The 23,853-nt window shown below is 33.6% G+C and overlaps 2 protein-coding genes across 2 annotated transcripts; both read right to left on the minus strand.

Moving 5' to 3' along the window:
* Positions 1-11,019: 11,019 nt before the first annotated feature.
* Positions 11,020-13,403, minus strand: LOC137814167 (pentatricopeptide repeat-containing protein At2g22410, mitochondrial-like). Its single transcript, XM_068616758.1, has one exon. The coding sequence runs from the start codon at positions 13,358-13,360 to the stop codon at positions 11,354-11,356; it is 2,007 nt and encodes a 668-aa protein (XP_068472859.1). The 5' UTR covers positions 13,361-13,403; the 3' UTR covers positions 11,020-11,353.
* A 220-nt stretch (positions 13,404-13,623) lies between these two features.
* Positions 13,624-14,351, minus strand: LOC137814168 (histone H2AX-like). The gene is made up of 2 exons (XM_068616759.1): positions 14,061-14,351; positions 13,624-13,980 (listed from the first exon to the last, which is right to left on the minus strand). The coding sequence occupies exons 1-2, from the start codon at positions 14,268-14,270 to the stop codon at positions 13,759-13,761; spliced, it is 432 nt and encodes a 143-aa protein (XP_068472860.1). The 5' UTR covers positions 14,271-14,351; the 3' UTR covers positions 13,624-13,758.
* Positions 14,352-23,853: the final 9,502 nt, after the last annotated feature.

Genomic DNA, 23,853 nt, shown 5'->3' on the forward strand with positions numbered 1-23,853 from the left:
CAAAGCGTACACCTAGAACAAATATGCTAACCTTTATTTTGAATATGTTGATCTGTAGGAAGCCACCCAAGAAAAACATTCCAAAGGACAAGAGTTTTGGAAGGCGGGAGATATGAAGACCAAATAAATTTACCCCAACCACGGGGAACTCCTGCATCCAAGAAAAAAAGTCTTAGCTAATTTAAGAGTGAAACGACCAAACTCATCTAGAATCCAATTAGAAATATCTTGTTCTGTCCTAACCATGATATGACTAAAAAGATGAGGCATTTGTTGTAAAGACAATGGAATATTCAAATCACCACCTGTCCAAAACTGAGAGACTGTATCTGGAATGTTAGCACCATCAGATAATCCTACAATATTTGCTAAAGAAGTAGTACCACACCATTTATCATTCCAGAAATTAATAAAAGAACTTGTACCAACAGTCCAAGAAGTATAATCAAGTATAGTAGAATAAAATTGCTTAATTCCAGGCCAAAGAGATGAGGATCTATAAACATTCGAAACTTGTATTTTGATTTAAGAACTCTGGCTTTCAAGAGCAAAGACCAAGGCTTGTTGCTATAAGCAAAATTTCAAGCAAGCTTAAGAATATATGCATTATTTTCATGGTGAAGGTTAATAATCTTCAAACTTCCATTCTCAAGGGGAGAACAAATCGTAGCCCAATTAACCGTAGTTATACCTTTTTTCAAAATATCACCAGTCCAGATAAAATTTTGACACCACTGCTCAACTTGCTTAAGAAGAGAGACATACCATTTATAAAAATTAAAACTATAAGCTAGAAGACATGTAATCACGGTATTGACGAACTGAACCCGACCCATCATGCTAAGAGATTTACCTTTCTAAGAAGCAATCTTCAATTTGACTTTATCAGGCAAAGGTTGAAGAAAACGACCCTTTGGAGCACCAACAAAGATAGGCACTCCTAAATAAGTGAAAGGCAAACAACCATGACTACAAGAAAGAATACGCTGAACTTTGGTGACAAAACTTGTAGAATTATCCATTGTGAAAAAACTACTCCTAGAATTATTAACATATTGACCCGAGAAATCAACTCAAATTTCTAAGAGGCTTATGATCTACCCTACAAAAAACAAAAATGTCATTCGCATATAAAATATGAGAGGGAGTGAGAAAACCTTGTGGACTAACCATATGTAGTCTTCTTATCATTCACAAGCTTTGAGAGACCTCTACTAAGAACTTCCTCTGCAAGACAGAAAAGTAGAAGAGACAAATGATCACTTTGTGTAACACCTCTACTGCAAGGAAAAAAACCCACCAAATTTTCATTTATTCTGATAGAAAACATAGTTGAACGAAGAATTGTACTAATCCAACCAGGTTGAGTAGCCCTTTCAATTGTTGAAGTTGAATACATTGTTCTTGGAAGTTGTTGTGCACAAATTCTTTGGATTAAACAACATCTAGAAGATTTTGGGTTGAAAGTTAACAAGGTACCTTTGTTGTGTGACAACACAAGTGCTATAAATCTTACCAAAAATCAGATTCAGAACTTCAGGACAAAGCATATAGAGATTCATCATCACTTTATAAGGGATCATGTCAGTAATGGAGAATTGTGAAGTGCAATTCATTGACACAACAAAGCAACTGGCAGACATCTTCACTAAGCATTTGCCAAAGGACAGGTTTTTTCTCTTAAGAAATGAGTTAGGAATTATTAACTCTCACACTCTTTCATAATTGTCTTTTATCCCTCCTATTATTTTATTTGTAAAGACAAATAGGGAGAGAATTGTTCTGGTTTGGTTTATTCTGGTTTAGTTTAGTTTGCATGCATGTTGTTTGTATGATAGTTTATAGCTATTGCAATTACTAGTTTAAAGCTATGTAGAAACTCTGATTGTGTATCTCACAACTTATTGGTTTTTCACATTGATTTTGGTGATTTTCCTTGTGAAAATCACATAGTGAAAATTGGTTTGGTGGTGCAAGGGGATCTGGAAATGATCACTCTCTAGTACTACATATTTTAGTTGTTTTGCAAGTATTATCAAATTCAAACAAAACATCCCAAGCAAACCAGGAATTTGTCTTCATCAAATAGGGGGAGATTGTTGAACTTAAAGCTTTGATGTCTCAAAATCCATGAAGATTGCTTGAAGGTTGGGTTACTGCTTATGGGCATGGGTTCTTGGTAGATTAGAATTTGTTAATTCAGTCTTAGCTTAATCCAAAACTGGATCAATCAAGTTCTTTCAAAAGAAAAGTTTTTTCAAAGTGTTGAAAAAGCTTAAATTGACTGACCTAACAGTCAAGGCCAATTCAATTGAGTTTTCAATCGATTTTTTAAAAAAAAAAACTTAACAGAATTTGTTAAGTTTGGTAAATCTGTTTTCCATGATTCTAAACTATTTTGGCATTTGATTAAAAGTCTTAAACGACTATTTTTGAGACTATATAATTGGTGTTTACATCTATGAAAAGGAGATATATCAAATTACCAAAAAGATTAAAGTTTTTCAAGATTGCAAGATTGCTTAAGGCTTTGCTTTGGTTAAGAGTGGAATATGGAATTGTTGTAATCCTTTTGTAGTGTTATCCTTCTTGTTCTTACTCGTATTCGTTTCATATTTGTAAAATATGTAAGGTACTGGTGTCTACAGTTAGAGGGTGTTCTGACTTGTAGTGAATTGTGTATCAAAGAGGGTGAGTGTTTTTGAAGGGTTCATGATCACCTCTTTGGTGTTTGTGTTTTGTAATCTAGGTTTGATTACATAGTGGAATACCTAGTGGTTTCTGGGGACTAGATGTAGCTCTTGGTGTAAAAATGAACCAGTATAAATTTGCTTGTGTGATTATCTCTTTCCCTAATCTCTGTCATATCTCTTTTAAAGTTGTTTTTATTAACTATTGATAAAAACAATCGGTTGAATCGCAAAAACAACCAGTTGATTTTCTGGACTGAAACAGTTTTGTAACTTGGACATTTTCATTCCTTTGGCTTTGATTCTTCATTGGCTTTCTCCACACCTTCAAAGTTTGCAAAAAATGTTTAAAAACAATTCACCCTCCCTCTTGTTTTAGGCCTACAATTCTAACAGTCAGTCCTGTCGATCTTCTCTTCCTTCTCCCTTTCTCTTCTCTTCTCTATTTCATATTATTTTTGTTTACTCTTTCTTCTTCTTCATTTTGGCTCCAATATTTTTGTTTACTTACATAATACTAATTAAATTTTTTTTTTCATCTCTCGAATTTTTTATTTAATTACATATGAATTCTTGAATACCATTTTTCCAACATTATTCAGTTGCCCACAAGTTCTATTGTACATTATTCCAACCTTCTACAATATTGGGCTAATCATATTTGTTATGCAAATGTGCTACCAATATGTTTTCCATTATTGGCCTTGTAAGTTAAACTTCAACTTTCATCCATATTCATATTAACCGAATCATCTCTCTACATCTCAATTGACTACATCTTTCAAATAGCACATCCACAACAAACAACCTTATTTAACGAAGTCATTCTTGTTTTATATTGTAAAACGTAACAACTAGTACCCTCATCGAGCGAAGCACAAGAAAAAAAATCTCTCAAACTATTCTTATTTTCTTACTAGACTAAACCTCTCATTCATCAACTTTATTCCAAAGGTCATGCATTCCACTCGTAGCCAACATCTAAAGAATAGTCACTCTAACAATCATATGCTCCAATATCATTACACTTCATAACATTTAACATGATATAGTTAACTCTTCATGTTTTTCATTTTGTCATGCAAAACCACTTCTAACGGGTTTTTGACCATCATGGGGTTATTTTTTTTGCTTTTTACCAAAATGGGATCTGTTTAAAAAAAATTACAAATTTAGGCAAGTCATGCCAATTCGGCACGACTTCATATGCACAAATCGTCCCAATTAGACACGACTTTGCCATGTCATACTGAAGTCGTGTCAACTTGACACGACTTTTGCCTTGTCATACTGAAGTCTGCCAACTTGGCACGACTTCTACCACGTCATAATTTATTTTTTTTAATTTTATTGTTTATATATTGGGTAGTAAGTTATGTAATGTTAAAAATTAATTTGATACATAATTCTCTAAGAGTGTTAGTTTTAAGGAACAAAATATTGGATAATCGTGTATGAATCATGTTTGAATTGAATGAATAAATATATAGATAAAGAAAATGAATGTTCTAAGAGTGTTATGAATGAATAAATACATAAATAAAGAAAATGAGGAAATTAATAATCAAACTTGAATTGAATTTTATTATTCAGCTTGTTTGTGCAGACAATTTCTTCTATTGTGACCTTCCGTTCTACAATATGAACATTTTTTTTGCTTATTTGGAATTGAATCATCAATTTCGTTACGAATGCGTTGAGTGCTAGGTCTTCCTGATTGATGTCGATGCATGATGGGGTCAGGTAAGAAATTTGGTCTCGTGTAAGTAGACCAATAATCCTGATTTCGAGCTGGATTAAATTGGACCTCGTAAGCCTTTAAAATATTGTGCAGACTATATACTGGGGCCTTTTAAATAACGATATTTCAATAGATATTTATCCAATTTTTTGTTCCTTAAAACTAACACTCTTAGAAACTTATGTATCAAATTAAATTTTAACATTACATAACTTACTACCCAATATATAAACAATAAAATTATTTTAAAAAAAATGACGTGGCAAAAGTCGTGCCAAGTTGGGGCACGACTTCAGTATGACATGGCAGAGTCGTGTCTAATTGGGACGATTTGTGCATATGAAGTTGTGCCAAATTGGTACGACTTGCCTAAATTTGTAATTTTTTTAAACAGATCTCATTTTAATAAAAAGCAAAAAAAATAACCCCATCATGATAAAAACCTCACTTCTAACTTATCACCTTACACAACATAAAACCATCCACACCAAACTTACTACTTGTCATTAGCCCCGTCTATTTGTGCTTAGAAAAACCACTAAAATCAAAACTTGAACCTCCCATTGACGTATCTCATTCCCAAAATTGAGCCTTCCATAGTATGTACCCCTCAAAGATCAAAATGTTTTAGAAAAATCATCATAGTATATCATTCATTATGGTACGTACAAATCATTTGTCTATATATAGAGATCGCCTTTCCAGGGTCCCTTTCTAAGTGCGTGTTTATTAAGGAAATAATAATTATCAAATTATATGCAATTATTGTATGCAATATTTGACGATATTGTACCCAATTATATGCAATTAATTTAATAATTATAGAATCTCATGATTAGTATCCTACCTAATTAGATTGTAATTTGGGGGAGAAACTCCCTATATATTTCCTGTGCATGAAGTGATGTAATACACATAAGAGAATAAGAAACATCGCTTCTTCTTACCATTTTTTTATCATTTTCTTATATGGTATCAGAGCACCGATCTTGGTGCCCTGACAGCCTCTCCATTTTTATTCCCTAAATAAAAAATCATGTCTGGCAAAGAAGGCACCAGTAACGAGTCTGATAGAAACCTCGTACAACGCTTCAGTGCCGAGCAAATTCAGCAATTGGCAAGGACTATTTACTCGCTCAACAATAACGGTAAAAGTGACACGTTTGTTAGCTCTGCAGGTCTGCTTGCCCATAACTCCTCTTCTAATTATGCTTTTACGAAACCATGGATTTTGGATAGCGGAGCAACCCATCACATTGCATCTTATTCACAATTTTTCACACACACTTCATCATCATTTATTTCAAATGTTAATCTGCCCACAGGCTCAACTGCGCCCATCTCATCTACAGGCACAATTAAATTCAATGACAAGATCACTCTCAAAGATGTTCTTTGTGTTCCTTCTTTTAATTTAAATCTCATGTCCATTAGTAAGATAACCAGTTCACTAAATTGTTGTGTCATTTTTACTCCACATGGTTGCATTTTACAGGACTTGGCTACGGGGAGGATGATTGGCTCGGGTAAACAACACGCAGGCTTATACTACATGTTCCCTCTTCCAAACCAAGCCCACGCATCTCAAATATCGACCGATCCTGATTTATGGCACAAGCGCCTTGGACATCCTTCTTCGGCGTGTCTACAACTTGTATCTTCCTTACTACCTATCCCTATCAGTAAAAATCTCATTCCCATTCATAATCATTGTAGTATTTGTCCCAAAGCTAAACAGACAAAGCTACCCTTTCCTTTAAGCACAATAAAATCTCATTCTCCATTTAATCTATTGCATTGTGACATTTGGGGTCCTCATAAAACCCCAACTCATTCTGGAAAACGTTTTTTTCTCACTATAGTTGATGACTATACCAGATGTGCTTGGCTATTTCTTATGAATCACAAATCTGAAACCCAACATCTCTTAGAGTCATTCATTACATTTGCACAAAATCAATTTCAGGCATCTATTAAAACAATTCGCGTTGACAACGGACTGGAATTTATTTCAATGTATGATTTTTTTCTCAAAAAAGGTATTGAATGTCAACACACTTGCGTTTACACTCCTCAACAAAATGGGTAGTAGAACGCAAACATAGACATGTTTTAAACACAGCACGAGCCCTCCTATTTCAGTCCAATTTACCATTAGAATTTTGGGGAGAATTCGTTTTAACCGCCACATATATCATTAATAGTTTGCCATCACCTTTACTAAAAAATAAATCACCTTTTGAGCTACTATATAATCAACCACCTTCAGTTTCTCACCTAAAAACTTTGGTTGCCTCTGTTACGCAATTGTTGTTTCACCTAAGCAAAAATTTGAACCGCGCGCCCGACAATGCATCTTCATTGGTTATCCTCAAAGTCAAAAAGCATACAAATTATTTGATATAGATGTAGACACTTTTTTTACAAGTTGGGATGTCATCTTCCATGAAAGTGTTTTCCCATTCTGCCAACAGTCACAGACACAATCCTCACCTCCATTACAAGGTATTTTGCCCACTATTGACATTGACTTACCCACTCCTGTCCAACATTCACTCGATCAACCTTCTTCTCTTACTCATCACAATGCACCTGGACCTCCATCAAACCAACCTTCTTCTCCTACTCGTCACAATACACTTGAACCTCCATCAAACCAACTCTCTTCTCCTACTCGTCACAATGCACCTAAACCTCCATCAAACCAACCTACTTCTCCTACTCATCATAATACACCTGAACCTCCAATAGACCAACGTTCTTCTCCCATGCCAAGAAGTTTAGCACCCATTACCAAACCTTCTCCAACCGACCTTCCTGTTTGACGATCCAGTGGCACATCAACCCAACCTTCCTGGCTTCAAGACTACGTAACGGGATCCCAAGCCAATCATTCGACCACTGCCCAAGACCGACCGAATGGAACCAGGTATCCTATGCATCATTTTCTTTCTAATTGACGATTTTCTTCTTCACATAGTGCATATCTTGCTAACATCACAGCCACCAAAGAACCTCACACTTATGCTCAAGCTATCCTTGATCCAAGTTGGCAAAAAGCAATGGACGAAGAGCTTTCCGCCTTGCAGCTAAATCAAACGTGGACCTTGACACCGTTACCCGCTGGGCAGAAACCCATCGGATGCAAATGGGTCTATAAAATAAAGTACAACTCATATGGTAGCGTCGACAGATATAAGGCGCGCCTTGTCGCAAAGGGGTACACTCAGATTGAAGGTGTCGATTATTCTGAAACTTTTTCACCAATAGCAAAATTAACAACTTTGAGGTGTCTCCTCACCATTGCAGTAGCCAGAAATTGGTTTATTCACCAGCTAGATGTGCAAAATGCCTTCTTACATGGCACATTGCATGAAATTATTTACATGGACTTGCCACCCGGGCATCATCGACAGGGGGAGAACATTGTATATCGAATCAACAAATCCCTTTATGGTCTCAAACAAGCATCTCGAACATGGTTTTCAACATTTTCTCATGTGATTAAATCTGTAGGATTTCAACAGTCCAAGACAGATTACTCTTTATTCACAAGACAGAATAACTCATCATTTACTGCCCTTTTGATTTATGTGGATGATATTCTTTTGACAGGAAATGATTTGACAGAAAGTCAGCGTGTTAAAGATTGTTTATTACAACAATTTCGCATTAAAGATCTTGGAGACCTAAAATATTTTCTAGGGATTGAATTTTCCCGTTCCAAAACTGGTATTTACATGTCCCAAAGAAAATATGCGTTTGATATTTTGCAGGATACGGGACTCACAAGTGCTCGTCCAGACAAATTTCCAATGGAACAATACCTAAAACTCACACCAGACGATGGAGAGTTATTAAAGGATCCAGTCAAATACAGGCGACTTGTGGGACGATTGATATACCTCACGGTTACTCGGCCTGACATAACATTTTCGGTTCGGACCCTAAGTCAATATATACAGGATCCACGGAAACCTCATTGGGATGCCGCAATTCAAGTCCTAAAGTACATCAAAGGATCACCAAGACAAGGATTGCTATTGCCATCCGAAAACAATCTGACATTGACAGCTTATTGCGACTCAGACTGGGGAGGTTGTCAAACAACTCGGAGATCAGTATCTAGATATTGCATTTTTCTTGGTTCCTCTATTATCTCATGGAAGTCAAAAAAGCAGACAAACGTATCAAGATCATCAGCGGAAGCAGAATACCGCACAATGGCCAATACTTGTTTGGAGATAGTTTGGTTGCGATATCTATTGCAGGATTTAAAGGTGCCATGTAACTTGCCAGCTCAACTTTTCTGTGACAATCAAGCGGCATTACATATAGCAGCAAACTCAGTATTTCATGAACGCACAAAACACATTGAGATAGACTGCCACATTGTGAGAGAAAAATTACAAGCTGGGATAATCAGTCCTTCATATGTACCAACACAGTATCAGCTCGCAGATATTTTTACGAAGGCATTGGGCAAGGAACTATTTTTGACGCTACGACACAAGTTGGGGTTCTTGATCTTCACCTACCAACTTGAAGGGAGTATTAAAGAAATAATAATTATCAAATTATATGCAATTATTGTATGCAATATTTGACGATATTGTACCCAATTATATGCAATTAATTTAATAATTATAGAATCTCATGATTAGTATCCTACCTAATTAGATTGTAATTTGGAGGGAGAAACTCCCTATATATTTCCTATGCATGAAGTGATGTAATACACCTAAGAGGATAAGAAACATCTCCTCTTCTTACCATTTTTTTATCATTTTCTTATAGTGTTGTTGTGTATATTCTAATTCTCCAATCAAATTCATTATGTAGAAATTGTTTTTCATTGTGCTCCTAATATAACCCATAGGGTTATTATGTAGAATTAACACAAAAATTAGGAATTTAAGATTAATTAAAAATTAAAATAAATTAAAACAGAAAATTATAACTTATAAATATAATAACGAAAATTTAGATAAAGGAAGACGCTACAATTAATGTTTAATAAGTCTAAGAATGATTACTACAAGAATTAGAGATTTTTTAATAAAATTACAAGATATAAAGAAGAATATATATATATATATATATATATATATATATATATATATATATATATATTCTCACTATTAATTTGAAAAATAATTATTCTTGAGTTTTAGAAAATATATAAATACAAATTTAACTATAGATCTTATCGTGTTTACAAGTAAATAAAAGAAAAATAGAATCCCTATATTAAAAAAAATTATCCATTATAAACAAAATAATAATAATTTTATTTTAGTACTCCAAATATATTAATTTCTTCAAAGTATTGGGCCTTCAACAGGCCTCAAAAATTATGAGTCACTTGTAGGCAATTGCTTCTTGCACCATATCATGCACCCAATTCCAGTGGAAAAGACGAAAATGTCTGTATTATTTTTGTATTACAGATTTTTTTATTAAGAATGGGCTTTTAATTTTTGTTTCTAGATTTTTATTTTTGAAATATAAAAAGTTCTTCCGATTCTACTTTTCCATAATGTATTATTTTCAATTCCGAATTTTTATTTTTAGAATAAAAGGTATTTTTGGAATTTTCAAATTTTGTTGGGTGTGGGAAGAATTTGCCCACTTGTATTGCATTGTCTCCAAAGCCTTTTCAAGCCTTTCTCTATGCTTTCTCTCATCATGGGTTTATCTCAGTCTTGAACTGGGTTTTAGTCTTTCTAAGTCTTTTTATATTATCCACATATAAGCATAAATTAGTTCACCAAAAAGATATCTATAGAGTTAATCAGAATGAAATTATTTTGGTGTCTTATGACGGAAACCACTTCGAAAGAAATGACACTAAGAGAGAGAGGGTGATGTTTTGGTAGTACAAGGTAGAGTGTTTGTGTGCATATTATTGGGATTTTTAACTTAATATGATAATTTACTTCCTCGGAATTGTAAATAAAAGAAAAGAAAAAAAAAAAACAAAGCCTTCAACACTAGCCATGGAGGTACTAACGAAAGGTATATATATTCGGCTAAAGTTGCAAATAGTCATAACTCCTGTCTATTGGAGAATTGTTCTTTAAGAGGATGATAATGTTCAATCCGAGCATTGTGGGTCAAGTAGCTCCAAAAAAAATAACTAAAAGACTAATTAATATCAACAAGTGTTTAAATTTAACAGAAAAAAAAAAAAAAAACTATTTTGTAACATTTAACATTGACACTTGAACAAGTGCACCAACACCAGCACACGCAGAAATGACACTGAACATCATGATCTGATCAGACACTATTCTCTGTCTGTCGTTGCATTTCTTTGAACAAACTGAAGAGCCTATTAAGGCTGGTCATTTTCAGTGTAATCAGATATCATAACACTCCAACATAACAAGTCATTTTCAACCATAGGATCACGTATGAATCAAGTTGAGACAACCAATTATTTGGATGGAAGGTGATCATAGATTTCCTTAGCTAAAATCCATCGCACAGCACCACAATTTGCATACAAGTTGACAAGAGCAGTCTATCAGAGTCAAAATGAAACCCATTGTCCTTAATGAACTGAACTCGTGAATTGCTCTGCTGTAGCTTAAATTTAGGCGTGTATAAGAAGCTAACAGCTTTTTTCCTTGTATTGTTAACGTAGTTTAAGCCTAATAGCATGTCGAAGGTTCCTAGAGATGTGAACAGGAATATATACATAACATTATCTGCCTTAAATAGCCACCATAAAGATAGCAATACAAGTATATTTCCTTTGTAGTTCGAGCAATTATCGGACAGAGCAGGAAACTCCGCATTCACCGTCCACTTTATTATCAAATTCTTTACCAATCTTGTATATTACTCCCAAGATAAGGTTTTCAGTTTCGGGTTTTAATGGAATTTCATGGAGAGACATATTTGTCCCGACTGAAGCTTATAACTCGCAGTCACAGTCCGAGTCTTCCAATTTTGATAACAAAAGTATTTCATCCAGTACTCGATAGATCTCCTCAGATTGAGGGTGTGATTCATCTGCCACCAAAAACTCTTTGAATTCACCATCTATCTCTATTAAGCTATGACCAGGAATCTTCTTCACACCCTTGTCTCTCATCAAACTTCGCACCCTCCTCACATCACCCCATTTTCTCTCATTAGCCCAAATATTTGCCAGAAGCACATAAACACCACTATCTTCTGGATCCGAGCTTAGAAGATTAGAAGCAGACAAAGTGGCCAGCTCAACATTGTCGTGCTTTCTACAAGCACTTAAAAGGGCACCCCAAGAAGCCTCACAAGGTTGCATTGGCATGTTTTTTATTAACTTGTAAGCTTCTTCTACGAGGCCAGTTCTACCTAGAAGATCAATCATGCAAGCATAATGTTCCTTTTTGGGTTTTATCCCATATTTTCTTTCCATGGTGTCAAAGTATTCCTTACCTTGAGAAACTAATCCACCATGACTGCAAGCTGTCAACAAACTCACAAATGTAATATCATCCGGTTCAAATCCCATACATCTCATCTTATCAAAAACTTCAACAGCTTGTTTTGCTCGACCATTGGCAGCATAACCTGCAATCATAGAATTCCAAGAAACCAAGTTTCTCTCCGACATTGCACTGAAGACTTCCGCTGCCGCATCTATGCTTCCACATTTGGCATACATATCTATAATTGCATTTGTCAAAGTAACACTCAGCGATATTCTTATTCGGTCAACAAAATACCGATGTATCCAATGACCCAAACTAAAGCAGCTTAGTTTGCCACAAGCAGAGAGCACACTCACTAAGGTGTGCTCCACCGGAACAAAACCTTCCTCAAGCATTTCATGAAACAATTTTAATGAATCCTTAGGTTTGTCATTCTGAGAATATCCTGCAATCATCGCACTCCAGCATACCACGTTTTTCTGAGGAGTTTGTTCGAAAAACCTCCTTGCAGACTCCAAGTCACCACATTTAGCATACCCATTGACCATGGTTGTCCAAGAGAAAACATCCCTACTTTCCATTCTGTCAAAAACCTTCCTAGCAGCCACCAAACAGCCACATTTCACATACATATCCAACAAGGCATTGTGTAAACTCAAACCCCACCTCACATTCTTCTTCTCCATAATTTCATGAATCCTTTTCCCCATACCAAGGTCACCCTTATGAGAGCAAGCTGAAAGCACCGCAATCAGCGTCACCTCATTAGGCTCAACATCACCCTCCAACATCAAACCAAATAGCTCCGTAGCCACATCAGAACAGTTGCACGCCGCATACCCATCAATCATCGTGGTCCAAGTAACAACATCCTTAACAGACATTTCGTCAAACACCCCGCGGGCGTGGTTCAACCAACCACGAACAGCGTAAAAATGCACCAACCCATTCCGCACGAGCAACTCGGAATCAAACCCAGTTTTCCGAGCAAGGGAATGCACGGACTCCCCCTGTGGAGCCATCGAAAAGTGTTCGCAGGCTTTGAGAGAGAAGACGAAGGTTCTTGGGTCGAATGGAACCCGGCGTCGAAACATGTCGAGGAAGAAGGAAAAGGCCATGACGGGAATTCGAGCCTTGTTATAACCTCGGATTATGGTGTTCCACATGAAGGTGTTGGGTTGAGGAATACGGCAAAAAAGACGGTGGGCATAGCAGATGTCGCCGGCATCGGCGGCGAGGGCGCAGAAAGCTAGGATTCTGCTGAGGGGAAAGGTGTGGGTGATTAGGCCGGTGAGTGTCATTCGTGCTTGAATCTGCCTGAGTTGAAACATGGAGGAACATGACTCCATCACAACAAGGGTTGGATGTGTGATTATGACGTTGGTTTTGGAGTTCCATTTAGCTTGCTTTGCCAAAAGCGAAGCAGAAGAAAAAGATTTGTGGTGTTGAAGATAACAAGGTAGGATTGAGTGCAGAGAAAAGGGAAGAAGAAGCAGTTTTTTCATAAGATGTGAGCAACAATGTTGAAGAATATAGAATACATATTAAGTGCCCTTTAAAGGTCTATATATAAACAGAAACAGAAACTTTACTTCATTTATATACAATAACTCTACATAAAAAATTAATTTTTGATTATCTATTTTAATGAAATTTTAATCAAAACATTATTTATGCAACACATTCCGGTTTTATTCAATTCCATTGGTAAAAGGGCTAAATTTTAAAAGAGACATCATTAGAAAGAAAAGATAGAATAGAAACCATATAATGAGAAAAACAAGTAATTATTTCTCACAAACTGAAGGACTATACATCATCAAATCTAGATCCTAATTTCAATATATCAAAACTACATAAGAAACGGTCACATATCTTAAAATTTAAGATTAAACACTAAAATCTAAAACTCCTGACTAGCAGATCCAATCTCTCCTTTTCCCTTGCCAGTTTTCTTGGGCAGCAAATTTTGATGAATTTTGGGCAGAACCCCACCACTGGCAATGGTCACCGACCCCATAAGCTTGCTGAGCTCCTCGTCATTCCTAACCGCAAGTTGAATGTGCCTTGGAATAATTCTCGACTTCTTGTTGTCCCTGGCAGCATTCCCCGCAAGCTCCAAAACCTAAACCACCAAAACAATCAGGACAAAATACACAACAAAAAAATGTTACTAAAAATTGTTAAATGAACAATTGAACTAACCTCAGCGGCAAGGTATTCCAGAACAGCAGAGAGGTAAACCGGAGAACCGGAGCCAACACGCTGAGCATAGCGACCAGCTTTGAGGTAGCGAGCGATGCGGCCAACGGGAAACTGTAGACCAGCTTTGGAGGAACGGGAAACGGACTTTGTAGTCTTGGGCTTGCCCCTTCCACCCTTCTTCGTTGTTGTTGCAACCTCAGTAGAACTCATCGTGGTTGATTTCAGGATTGAAGTTGAAATCGTTGAATTTTGATGTTGCACTATGCGAGAAGCAGAGGAATTATTTTTGAATTATGAAAACTTTGGTTATGGTTTTTAGCTTATATAGAGTGTGAGCAGTGATTGCGATTGGGTGAAGCGCGTTGTCCCGGATCGCCAGCGTGGCAACTCATCGTCATTTGAGTTTTGAGTTTGGGCGCGCGAGGGAAAGTGAATTTTTGTTTTTCATTTTCCCCGGAGGACGCGTGTTTCTTGACTAATAGGTTTAGGTCATCATGCTATAGTGTCAGTAATTGTTTTTTTAATTTTAGAAAAATAATATTTAAATATTATAAATTTTAAAAATTTAAAATTTATTTACGTGTTTCGGTAGAACATTCACAAAAATTTTGAAAATTAAAGAAGTTTAATATTGTATAAACCAATAATTTTCATATGAAGTCATATTAAACCTGTAAGTTTTATATAGTACAAATGTTACTATCTAATTATGTGATTTTCTATAACTAAATCTTTAAATTTTGATGGAGTTTTTTTTTCAATTTCTTTTAATATTATTTTCCTTTAATTTTTTATACACTAAAAAACATTTGTAACCGTTAAAATTGCAAATTCTAATAGTTAAAAATCATTATAAATGCAATTTCTAGTGATTTATTATAAATAAAAAATAAAAAATATTATTTTTAGTAACATTCTTGTTACTTATTTTGAATTATGATTAGTAATGTTTCGATATTTTTTTTACGAATATTTTTTATTGAAAACATTATGTTTAGATTAAATTATTCTCAAGTTATTTTTTACTTTATTTTAATAAAATATGGTGAAATGGTGAAACACATCTTGTGAATGTCCTAATTAGTTTAATATTATTTTTTATGAAATATGTATACACTAAATAATGGTTATTAATTGCATGTAGTTATAAAGTGTGATGTACCAAAATGTTCATTAAGCTTGCAAAGTGGTGTAGGATAGTGGAAACATGGGGTATTCAACAGTGTAAATGTGGGTGTCATGGGGTTTTAAATGGTGTATACTAGTATTTTTTTTAGCGGCTCACCCTTTGAAATTTATCTTAAAATATAATATATTAATTATATAAATTTAATTTGATAAAATAGAACAATTTAAAATAATGATGAATAATATATAATAAATATAAATTGTTTCAGCTGTCAACCTCCATGAATATATAATATGTCTAGGTAATATGTGATATAGTGATCATGGATCACATCAATAATATTTTTATTCAAAAAGATAATATAAAGATTTTTTTTTGTGAGGACTTGTTCATATTTTATCTTAGCTGCATCAAACAGTATTAAGATAAATTATTAAATATATTTATAGGAAGATAAAATCTAAAATCTTACAATAGACATTTTATTCTCTATGTGAAGATTACATTTTTGTGTTTAGAGATATTTATTAACTCGAGGATGATATTGCATGAGATTTATAATTTACTTTAATGCTAGTATTATAAAAAAATCCAAACAAATTAAATAATTAAACATAATTTATCAAATTTACAATGTCACATGCTATATTATGAATATATAATATATATATATATATAAATTCTTTTATATTTAGAGTAAATTTGTACACTCATTATTCATTGTATTAAGATATTGTTAATATATTTTTATCTATTATGTGGTACAATTATTTTACAAAAATTTTCAAAGTGAACCACATGGTTATGGTAATCTATATGTAAATTTTCAGTTTAAATTCATTATCATTTGCACAAATACAACCTATACGAAATTCAATGAGTAGTTACCTTTAAAATAAGAATGAATAAACAAAAAAAAATTGTATAAAACAATGAAGTACATATCATTATCTTCATGCCATCATCATTAAATTTTGAATGATATTGTCATTAATACAAAAAATTTAACTTTAAATAATTGTTCATATATGAAACTTTGATCATTTTTATACTAAAATTTTATCATTTGAAGAAACTCATATTCAATGTTCTGTTTAAAAAATTCAAACAACCGACTTAATTCTTGTGATGGTGAGTCAATACTTTCACACATCATGTACAATATAAACATTTGATTATATTAGACCTCCTATTCACACAAACTTATTATCCTAACAAACTAAATGTTGAATTATAAAGTTACATTTTTTAGTTGGGTTGGCTCTTCGCAATCCACATTGTAAACAATCTTTGTATAATTAATATAGTTTTGAATAAACACATTATCTAAATTTAAAGAAAAATAATATCATAGAAAATAATGAAACTTTTACTCATTAACGAATATAGTTGCTACTAGAATTACACACCTTGACAAACTATACAGGAATAACAACATTTTGAATTTCTTCGTATGTGAGGAATGCATTGAGTTCATCAACATAGTTCCCAAAAAAGTGCATTCAATTTGAAAACTATTATGAAAAGTAATATTGGTAAAACAATTTGAAAAATACAATATTATTTGTAAAAACAACATTTATGTTACCTTTTGGATATGGCATTCAACTTTGTGTTTTCGACAACTCTTTGTAATTCTTTTTCAGTTCCAACACTCATGAGTACTCTCATGACATACACATAAAATAATGCCTTCATTACACTTAAAAAATGTAATTAATTTGAGATGATATTCAATCCTAATAGTTCAACCTAGTATGTGACAAGTCAAGAGCAGTGATTATAGAAATATGTATGTATTGTTGGTTTGTTTTTTGAACCAATATATTATATTGTGAAACTACCTTTGTTCCAAACTAAAAGTTAATTTTGTAAAGGTGATAGGTTGTTATATAACACCCACCATTTGAAGCAAAGCTGAAAGATTAGATAGAATGCATATTAAATGTCTTCAAATATTTACTTTGAAATTTGTAAATTAGGGTTCTTCTGATTCTGATTGAAGCATGGATTGTGTCCCTGCATGAATATTTTTTAGTAATGAAATCTATAAATTATAAAGGCCTTAAATTATTCAAAATAAGTACAATAGTCATTGTATGAGGTAAAAAAATAATGAGATATTACATTTTTGTCTTGTATGACCAACTCCATTGAAAATGGAAACTTTAGTTTAGTGAATTCTACCATGAACTACAATCAAATAACCTTGTTGATGAGATTCCAGTTTTCTTTTTCAAAAGAGACTTCCTCTACAGAGTGAATTTACTTTTGCAAGAGCGACATGTAAAATCTGTGATGGTTTAGTACCAAATTTTCATGTAAAAACATGAGTGAACATATAAATCTACTAAAATATTAAAGAAATAATTGATTAGTAAACAATGTCTAATGACTATTATGCTTTAGAAAGTAAAATTGTAAACCATAATATGTTTAATATTAAATATTTTGTTGAAATAAAATAAACTTTAATTAAACTCCAAATATTAGTGGCATAATTTTCCAAACAAAATCAACTCCAACCCATAAAGCGAAAATCAAAACAAAACAAAAAAATACCATAAATTGTATTTTAAACTTTAAGGAACATTTGATGCAACAAAAGATCTCCTCCATTTACGATTTTAAATTTTAAACATTGGAATGTTAGGCAAAAGATTTCATTGATTTGGTGCACATGGACAAAGATCTTACTGTCTATATAACAATTAACCTTACCAAAATCGAGAAAGGTCATGTATAGAGCTTGTAGCATGAATTTGGAAAACCATTGAATGGTGGAGTAAAGGTTGTAGCAAATAGAGATACAGGGTTTGTGAGAAAATAAATATTTAGGTTGAAATACATTATCATTTGAAAAATTATATATTTTTTGAATTTGTTATTTTTAATATTTTTTTAACAAAATTTGTGGTTGCGATATGTGTAAAAACTTTCCATTGTACCTTTATTTGTATATATTATTATAGATAGATTTATTGGTTGTCTTGAACATTTGGATAGACTTGAATATTGTTTTATTGGTTGAAAATAATCCTGGACTCAAATTGAGTAGTTGAGAGTTTTAAATCCTTTAAAAGTTGTGTTGGAAGTAGAAACGTTTGCAATCACTTGCGAGACATTTTGAGAAACATTTTTGGTGGTTGATGGGAAGTCGAGTTCTAATGGGAACCTAATTAAAGGCTCACAAAAAGGTCAAAGAGAGTCCAAAACAAGTTACAAATGTAAGAGATGATCAAATTGAGCTATGCTTCTAAAAAGGGTGTTTGTAGATGTTTTTGAGTTCTTTTAAGGTATATTGGTTCTTTATGAAGTTTTTGGAAAAAATTTACCGAGAGTTGGAGCAAAGCTTAAGGTAAGATGTATGTGGATCTTGGTTTGTGTTTTTGGTAAATTCTTTGTATGTTTTTATGCATATAGGAAGACCTAATGGTATGGTTCTTGGTGGTTTCTTGATTATAGTGTTTAGGGTAGGTTTAGTTAATATAATTGATGGTAAGTTTGTTATTTGATCTTTAAACTTAAAGGTATAAAGGGAAGGTGTGTCAATGATGGTGTGGAATGATAGGTTGAAATGTAGGTGGTCATCAAGTTCAATAAAGGGACTAAGATATATGGACTAAGGTGGCCAAAAACATAACTTTAAAGTCTTGGAAAAAGTGGGTGAATAAATCAACTGATGATTTTGTTGGCAAATCCATTTAAACCAGCCTAAAGTGTCTCTCTGCATGAAAAAGGCAACCATATGAAGAGAAAATTTAGGATTTTGGTAAAAAATAAAAAAGTAATAAACTTGAAAAAACCAAATTAAAGGGTTTGTGCCCTCAAATAGAGTAGCTGGAGCTTAGGAAACTAAAAGGGTGAGTAGGAAAGGTGGAAAAGGTAAATAGTTTAAAAAAATAAAAACCTAAACATTTAACTTTATCCTTTACGCTCTCTCTTTGCTTTTTTCTCTAACACCGCTTTCACCTCTACGGTCTTCATTCAAAAGTAGCTCCGAGGTTTTTCTTCATTCTGACGGTCTAGTTCATTCCAACACACCTCTAAGGCTGGTCTCCTTCATTCCAGTGCACCTCCAAGATTATTTGTGGTGGTTCTTCGCAATTTTTGAAAGGTTTTCGTCTTTCACGTGCGATTTTCTTGTTATAGAGGTGAATGTTTGCATTTTTTTGGAGTGTTTTATTGCAATGTTTGGTACATATTTTGTGTCTTGTTGGTTTTTTTTTCATTCAAAATTCCCATATTACGTAGACCGCAAGTACAAAATGGGAGCGAATTGAAACAGGAATATGTAATCCGCAACATGAAAATTTGAAAAAACATGTAGCAATTACCTAATTTGGCAGTTACTTTTGTATCCGAACATATCTTCCGGATTACGTAACCAAATATATTTTTTCAGATTTCAATGCGTCGGATTATGTAATCCAGTTTGTAGGCCCGAATCTGGTGCAATGGTCCAAATTATGTAATCTAGTTACTTTATTTTAAAATTAAATTATAGTTTACGTAATCTGATAGTATTTTTGTACAAATATTTATGTTATATTTGCTTTTGTAAATAATTGAAATTGGCATGTTGTTGTGGAAAAATATGGTTAAAACAAGAGGCGTTGGATACCAGGGACATGGTTGCACAAGACCAACGACATCAGTCCGCATAAGAGATTGGGATGATGTTGAGGAAATGATTGGTGTTGATGATGATGTTCATGATGAGTAACAACAAGGATTCTTGATGCTCATGATGAGCAACTGGAGCATGTGGAAGGGTTCCCTGGAGGATCTTCTAACCTATCGTTCCTGGTAAATTTTGTTGATCATGTTGTTGCTAGGTTGTGGGAGGGTGAGGTAAGAACGAAAAAGCCTTCAATTAAATTGTCTTGGTTAATTGTTGTTTAAATTGATTTAGTTAAATTTTATATACAAATATTTGTATTAGGATCGGGGAGAACTTAAATTGGTATTCCACGGTGGAAATTACATAAATTTGGGATGCCTCATGCAAATATTGAGCTTCTTGCACATAATTATCAATTGTTTAGTTTGTGCAACATAAGTTATGAGGTGAGGGACAAAAGGTTGATTTCAACCTATGTTGAGAGGTGGCATGGGGAGACAAACTCCTTCCACCTTTCCATAGGTGAGATGACCATCACACTTGATGATGTGTCATCTCTTTTACACCTCCCCATTTTGGGGCAATTCCCTACATACGAATTTGCGATAATTTTAACTGAGTTACTAGGTGGAGGAGGTTTGTGAGAAGGCTGAGATGAGGCAATGTCAAAGCACCCACGTATGATTGAGTTGACTCATAGATATATATGAGGAACGTTGTGCTCATGAGACATGGGAATGTGTTATCAAAGCTTATTGTTACATCTAGTTGGATGCACTATATTTTCAGATAAAAGTGTCACCTTTGTATTTGTTTCATACTTACTGTTGTCCAGCAATCTACGTATGTGAAGTGGATATGCACGTGGGGAGAAGCAGTACTAACACATCTATATGATCAGGTGGGGGATGCTTGTTACTTCAACGTGAAGCGGTTGGATAGTTATGTGACACTAGTTCAGGTATGAAATGATGACTTTCTACGGCAAGTGCATTGCGTTGTCAGAAGTAATAATTTGTTCCTGAGTACGGATATCGATCCCACAAGGAACAATTGACTATTCGAGTACAATATTCGCTAAATATAAAACAGAACAATGAAAATTTGGTTTGAAGATTGTTATAATGGCAAGAATTAACAATAATACAAATCAAAGAGTAATTGCTTCAATTGGAAAAAATAAGGATTCAGTTTCATCTGTCTCACTCTTATATATTTTGATTAGCATGTTAACATTATGTTCTTTGGTCGAAATTGATGTCCGTATAAAAGTCATTTATATCGATTCCTCGCATATAAAACTCTTAAAAATGTTTCCTAAATATGGATCCATCACATATTTATAAGAACAACTTAGGATCAAGCTCAGACGTTTAATAGCAATTAACATTTCAAGTCTATTCCTAACACTCAAATATGTTAAGTATTATTGATTAGTTCAAAACCCTAAAAATACTTCCCAGTCAGATTCAAGATCCTCAAACATGTCACAAATATTTAAAAGCAAAACAACCATACCAATAATCAATCAAGAACATAATATTATATCATAGTTAAATATCACCTCAATACATAAGAGTTTGAACAAATTACTCTCAATCCCAAATGGTAGAATTAGCCACGCATACTTCTAGCTCCTTCTATTATCTCAAATTGGTTACAATTTACTCAATGGTCTTTTCCTCTCAATCTATAACATATCATTATTCTTTAGTCCAAATCTCCATTCTCCCCTAGAAACCTACATTTAACACCAAATTTGGGAATAAAATGCTCTTATTCAATTAAATATCATCAAAAATGTATAAATTCATAAATTAGAGATTATTTTATATGTAAATTAGCAATTAATACTCATAAGTGCCTATATTTTAATATAAAATATTACGGAAATTGGGCACTTATCATGAAACCATACAAAGAATTAACAATCACATGTTACATTCCATAATGTCATATTAAATATTTTATAATTAATATGATTGAATTACTCATGCATGGATTTACGACCACTTCTTGAGCATGGGAATGAGGGATATTAATTCCTCATATGACGTACACATGCGGGCAACACGATACATCGTTGCCCATCATATTTGTGTTGTTAGTGATGTGCGGGTGTAGTTGGATAGACTAACACATGATGACATGATTTGGACTCCGTATGAGGACCACAAATTGAGTAGGCCATTTGAAAACATTTATTTATTTGTGGGTCTCCTGCGATTGGGCAACTTATTGCAGAGACATATGTCTGAGCGTGTGCTAAGCCAATTTGGCTACGAGTAGACCATTCCACGACCACCGGTGTCGGTTGAGGGTCTTGGTACACGTCATTGACCAAAGGTGGTTGCAGTTTGTTAACCACTTGATGACAAGTCTCACAGTTACTTCTAGTCCATCTACATGTGTTCCTTAGTACATGTGTTGATTTAGGATGATGTCACACCCATACATTGGCAGAGATGAGCTTGGAGATCGACGAAGTGTTTTACACATCGTCACCTCCGTAGTCCAAATGCTCATCAACTAGGTTCCTCATCTCAAGAGGAGCGTGCACATCTGGTAAGATTTTTTTTATTTTTATATGTAATTAAATAATATATTAATTTTAATTTTTGACTACTTTAATTTACTTGAACTTGGTGCAGGGTATATTTAGGCGCATTGTCACTATCCTCTAGTGCATGATAGATTGTAGTCAGGTCAATAAAGACACTGCATCATATGAGAGCACGGAGTCAACGTTGTAGTTAGTCCGGAACGTCACAAATGACGGGATGGTGTACACTAGACGATCATGAAATGTTAATCCAGATCCAAGAGTTAGTTTCATGTTATACAATCCATAACATAACATAATTACATAATTTTGAAACTTACGGATTAGTTTATTTGTTCTTACGCCGAGCTACCCAGTCCAGAAGACAAAAAATCCACAAATACCTCTTAAAGCAATCATGGGTAAGGACGTTGAAAACTCACATAAAAAGACCACTACCACCACTCCATGAACCACCGCCAATGGCCGCCAACTGTTGTCGACACAACCCACCATCACCACAACAACAACCGCCGCCATCACTACCACCTTCAACCCCCACACTCCATTCACTCACTAACCAACTGTAAAACATTATGCCTTTTATTTTTAACTTTTTACTAAAGGATAATTTTGGGGTTTTAAATTTGTGGTCGTAGATGAAGAATTCATGGGGGGTGCAGGAAGAAGCTGCTCTATTAGGGATGGATGGAAAGGCTTGGGTTTAGGAGGTTTTCCATTAGAGAAACGGGAAAATTGTGAAGGTGTTAGTTTTTATCCACACTTATTGGTTTCTTTTAGGACTTGTTTGTATCCAAGGATTGACAAAGAAAGTAAGAGTGCAATAAAAGTTAGAAAAACAAAAAAAGAAATGAATAAAAACACGAAAAAGGATAAAAAAAATTGTTTAAAACTTTCTCTGCCTCCATGAAGAGATTTGCAGATAAAGATGACCTCATATTTTTTTTTAAAATAATAAATTATATACTGATTATATATGTAAATTATAGTTTAATATATATATATATAACATTTATAATTTTTTTATTGATTATTAATATTTATTTTCATATTATAATAAAATAAATAATAAATAAAAGATTAATTTTAATTATTAATACTTATTTTTATTAAATTTAATATTATTATTTTTTATTTTAATTTATTTTAATTCTAATATATATTTCTAAATTATTTTATAATCATTTTAAAATTTATTATTTATCAAATTTGTAAACTTATATTTTATACATTTTAAATTTTTTTAAAAATGTGAATTTATATTTTGGAGTAAGACAAAGCTATTCCTCACAATCGTTACAGTATGTGAATTTCAATTTAAGGAACTTTATTACGAACTAGACAAAACAGATTACACGACGAATACATTTAACCATTTAACCTTTCATTTTTTACAAGTTGGATGGATAATACCGTTCCACCCAATCCCTCTTTTCCATCCCTAAAATATCTCCAACTTTCAGTCAAAAACTATTTT

This window comes from Phaseolus vulgaris, chromosome 1 (genome assembly GCF_000499845.2).
Source record: "Phaseolus vulgaris cultivar G19833 chromosome 1, P. vulgaris v2.0, whole genome shotgun sequence".
In the NCBI taxonomy this organism is placed as follows: Eukaryota; Viridiplantae; Streptophyta; class Magnoliopsida; order Fabales; family Fabaceae; genus Phaseolus; species Phaseolus vulgaris.

Coding starts and splice junctions, on each gene's coding strand:
- LOC137814167 (XM_068616758.1), bottom strand. CDS start 13,360: ATGAAAAAACTGCTTCTTCTTCCCTTTTCTCTGCACTCAATCCTACCT.
- LOC137814168 (XM_068616759.1), bottom strand. CDS start 14,270: ATGAGTTCTACTGAGGTTGCAACAACAACGAAGAAGGGTGGAAGGGGC. Junction 13,981..14,060: donor TGGAATACCTTGCCGCTGAG/GTTAGTTCAATT, acceptor TTGGTGGTTTAG/GTTTTGGAGCTTGCGGGGAA.